The sequence below is a fragment of the Sorghum bicolor genome, chromosome 3 (assembly GCF_000003195.3).
Source record: "Sorghum bicolor cultivar BTx623 chromosome 3, Sorghum_bicolor_NCBIv3, whole genome shotgun sequence".
Taxonomy (NCBI): Eukaryota; Viridiplantae; Streptophyta; class Magnoliopsida; order Poales; family Poaceae; genus Sorghum; species Sorghum bicolor.
The window spans coordinates 68,347,633-68,350,552 of NC_012872.2; the positions used below are offsets into that span (position 1 = coordinate 68,347,633).

Sequence of the window (2,920 nt, forward strand, 5' to 3'; positions counted from 1 at the left end):
ACGGACAGTTGAGTCGAATCCTGCTTTTTTTATATATAATCAAGAGCAATTTTTTTCAGGCCCACACTATTTTCTTAATACAATAGCCCAGCCCACAACTCCAAAGCCATATAGATATAGTAGTCTATAGTATGCTCACGCAGTCACGCCCACAGAGCCCAAGCGAAGCCGACGCGCAGGAACGTTACACACAGACACGTCGGACGGAGAACGATCCTACGGGGCAGGGACGAACCAGCCGCGCATTGACAAGTCATCGACACCGTGGCGCCTCCGCAGCCAGGTGTCCCTCTCCCGCTCGCCGACGGGTCGCAGTTAGTGGAGGCTCCACTTGGCCGTAAGCCGTATCATGCCGACCATATTTCTGAACTTATATTATTTATTAGTCGCTAATGATGAGCATGAGTGCTGTTTGGCGCACGGCCGCCCTTCGTTTGAGCGAGTCACTCCCGGCGCATTTTGGTCTTACAAAAGTCTGCTTAAGCACGCAATCTGTGGGTGTTTGTTGAGCTCTCGTCTTCATCTTGTGTACTTAACAAACTTTGTGCCCCCCACTTTGATCACTTACATAAACACAGTGTTTGTTTCATTGTAGCCTAGCTTCATCTAAGAGTATACGCCCCCTGCTCTGATATACAATAGTGAGCATATTTATTGCATGCTCTGAGGTTTTTACAGTTCATCAGTCTGAAAAATGGGACTATACTGTTAATCTAAATATGAAGCGAGTAAAAAAAACGTGTGGGTATGAGGCACTTCCTTTTGCAATATATATTTGGATTCTTAATTATAGTCAAAGAAAAAGCTTTGTCAATCAATGAATTGTGCCGCCCAAATGTCCTAATGGCTTCATCAATCAGGTGTCTAGTGAGGTGTATCTTATCTCCATGACTCGATTGTTATCTCCATTAACCACGCACGTTCCATTAGTTTAGAATCGATCAACTAGTCCGGCCGTCAGGTTAAGCTAAACCTCATTTTGGATTTGCCTCTAATAAACAATCCACTGACGGCGACCCAAAATATCTTAATTATCTTTACTGTCTCCTCCCGTTCCTATATAAACCCCTCCCCGCGCCGTGCAGCGAGAGAACACTCTCCCACAGTCCTAGCTACGTACTACAACACCAATACACCACCACCAACGCGTTTTACGACGCGCCCTCCTCTAAACAGCTCGACAAAGATGAGCGTCGAACAGTTGCATGCAAGGAGGCTCCTGTCGCACGCCGCTGCCACGGCTGCCCCGCCGGCGGTGCAGGTGCAGGTGTCTGCCGAGCACGCACACGCGCACGCGCACGCAGCAGCAGCGCCGGCCTTCAGCTCGCTGAACACGACGGTGATCACGGTGCTGTCGCTACTCCTGTGCGGCCTGGTGGTCGTGCTCGCGGTGCACGCGGTCGTCCGGTGCGCGTTCCGCGTCACGCGCCGCGTGTGCTACGGCCAGGACGACGAGCCCCCCGGCGGCGGCGGCGGCGGGGATGCGTTGGCGGCGGGCTCCTCCTCCTCCTCCTCCTCCTGCCAGGCCGGCCCCAGGAGGAAGCGCGGGCCGCGAACCGGGCTGCCCCCGTGGATAGTCTACTCCCGCGAAGTGGAGCTCACTGGGTGTGGCGCGGCGGAATGCGCCATCTGCCTGACGGAGTTCCAGCAAGGGGACCGCGTGCGCGCGCTGCCGCGCTGCAACCACGGCTTCCACGTGCGGTGCATCGACCGCTGGCTCGCCGCGCGGCAGACGTGCCCCACGTGCAGGCGGGCGCCGTTCGCCGCTAAACCCTCCCCCTCCGTGCCGGACAGGGCGGAGGCGACGGAGGCCGCCGGGCAGCTTCGGGTGCACGTTGAAGACGGGGCCGGGCAGCAGGAGACTCAATAGCGTACATACAGGCGTACAGCTAATTAAGATTTAACTGTATAGTGCTTTGTGACTTGTAAGCAGTGGGCATTTTTTGTTTCTGGACGTTCTCTCATCTGTGATACTGCGGTCATGATCGTTTTTTGGTACAAGGATGTACGTAGAAGTGGCCCGTTCAGATGGTATGAGCTAAAAGTGATACCTTCAATTACAAATATATGCTGAGAGCCTGGAAGAAGTACGTAATAAGTATTAGCATAAGTATTACACATAAGGTCTTGTTTGGATGTAGTCGGATTCGCATCAATCCACATGTGTTGAGGTGGGTTGGAATGGAATTTGAACTAAATTCCACCCTAATCCACTCCAACACATGTGGATTGAGGTGAATTCGACGACATCCAAACAAGGCCTAAGTTTATTTAAAAAAACAAGAGTAAACAAATACACATAAGTTTATTAAAAAAAATGGCACTTCCATAGCTGCATCACTCCGTCTTTGCAGTTACGTCTTGGAACTGGGAGCTCGGAACTTGGGAAGTGAGGTCCAACGCGTTCTGTTCTGCAAAAATCTTCTGCCCATCAAACATGAAACGGCCCACTGCGACCATTCAGCCCACGAACTACTAGTACTACTCGTTCAACAACTGAACCAAAAAAACACTCCTCTAATAAGAAGTTACAACAACTTTTGGAAACAGAGCTACTGTATTCACATATAAAAATGTATTATTGTACGTAGTATGAACTCTTTTATATGTCGACTATTGACGGGACTAGTTATTAGCTCAGCGATCACTAAAAGATATGAAAAAAAAGAACGGAGCAGTTGTGGCCAATCCGTTCGCTTGTTTTATAAGTCGTATCTTTTCTGTTAGCCAATAGTGTTTTTCTCTCATGATAAATTAATAAACAGTATTTTTAGCCATGGCTTTTCAGACCAGTGAACAGACTCGCGATTACCCTCCGTGAATCACCACGTAGATGACTCACCTTATGAGCGGCTAGATTGCCTGTAGGCATCTCAGCCAACAGGGCAGTGATACTTTTGACTAGAGGGGTTTCAATTTT

General features: G+C 50.0%; 1 protein-coding gene across 1 annotated transcript; it reads left to right on the forward strand.

Moving 5' to 3' along the window:
- LOC8060972 (RING-H2 finger protein ATL72) lies at nucleotides 1,102–2,098 on the forward strand. Its single transcript, XM_002456644.2, has one exon. The coding sequence runs from the start codon at nucleotides 1,187–1,189 to the stop codon at nucleotides 1,868–1,870; it is 684 nt and encodes a 227-aa protein (XP_002456689.1). The 5' UTR covers nucleotides 1,102–1,186; the 3' UTR covers nucleotides 1,871–2,098.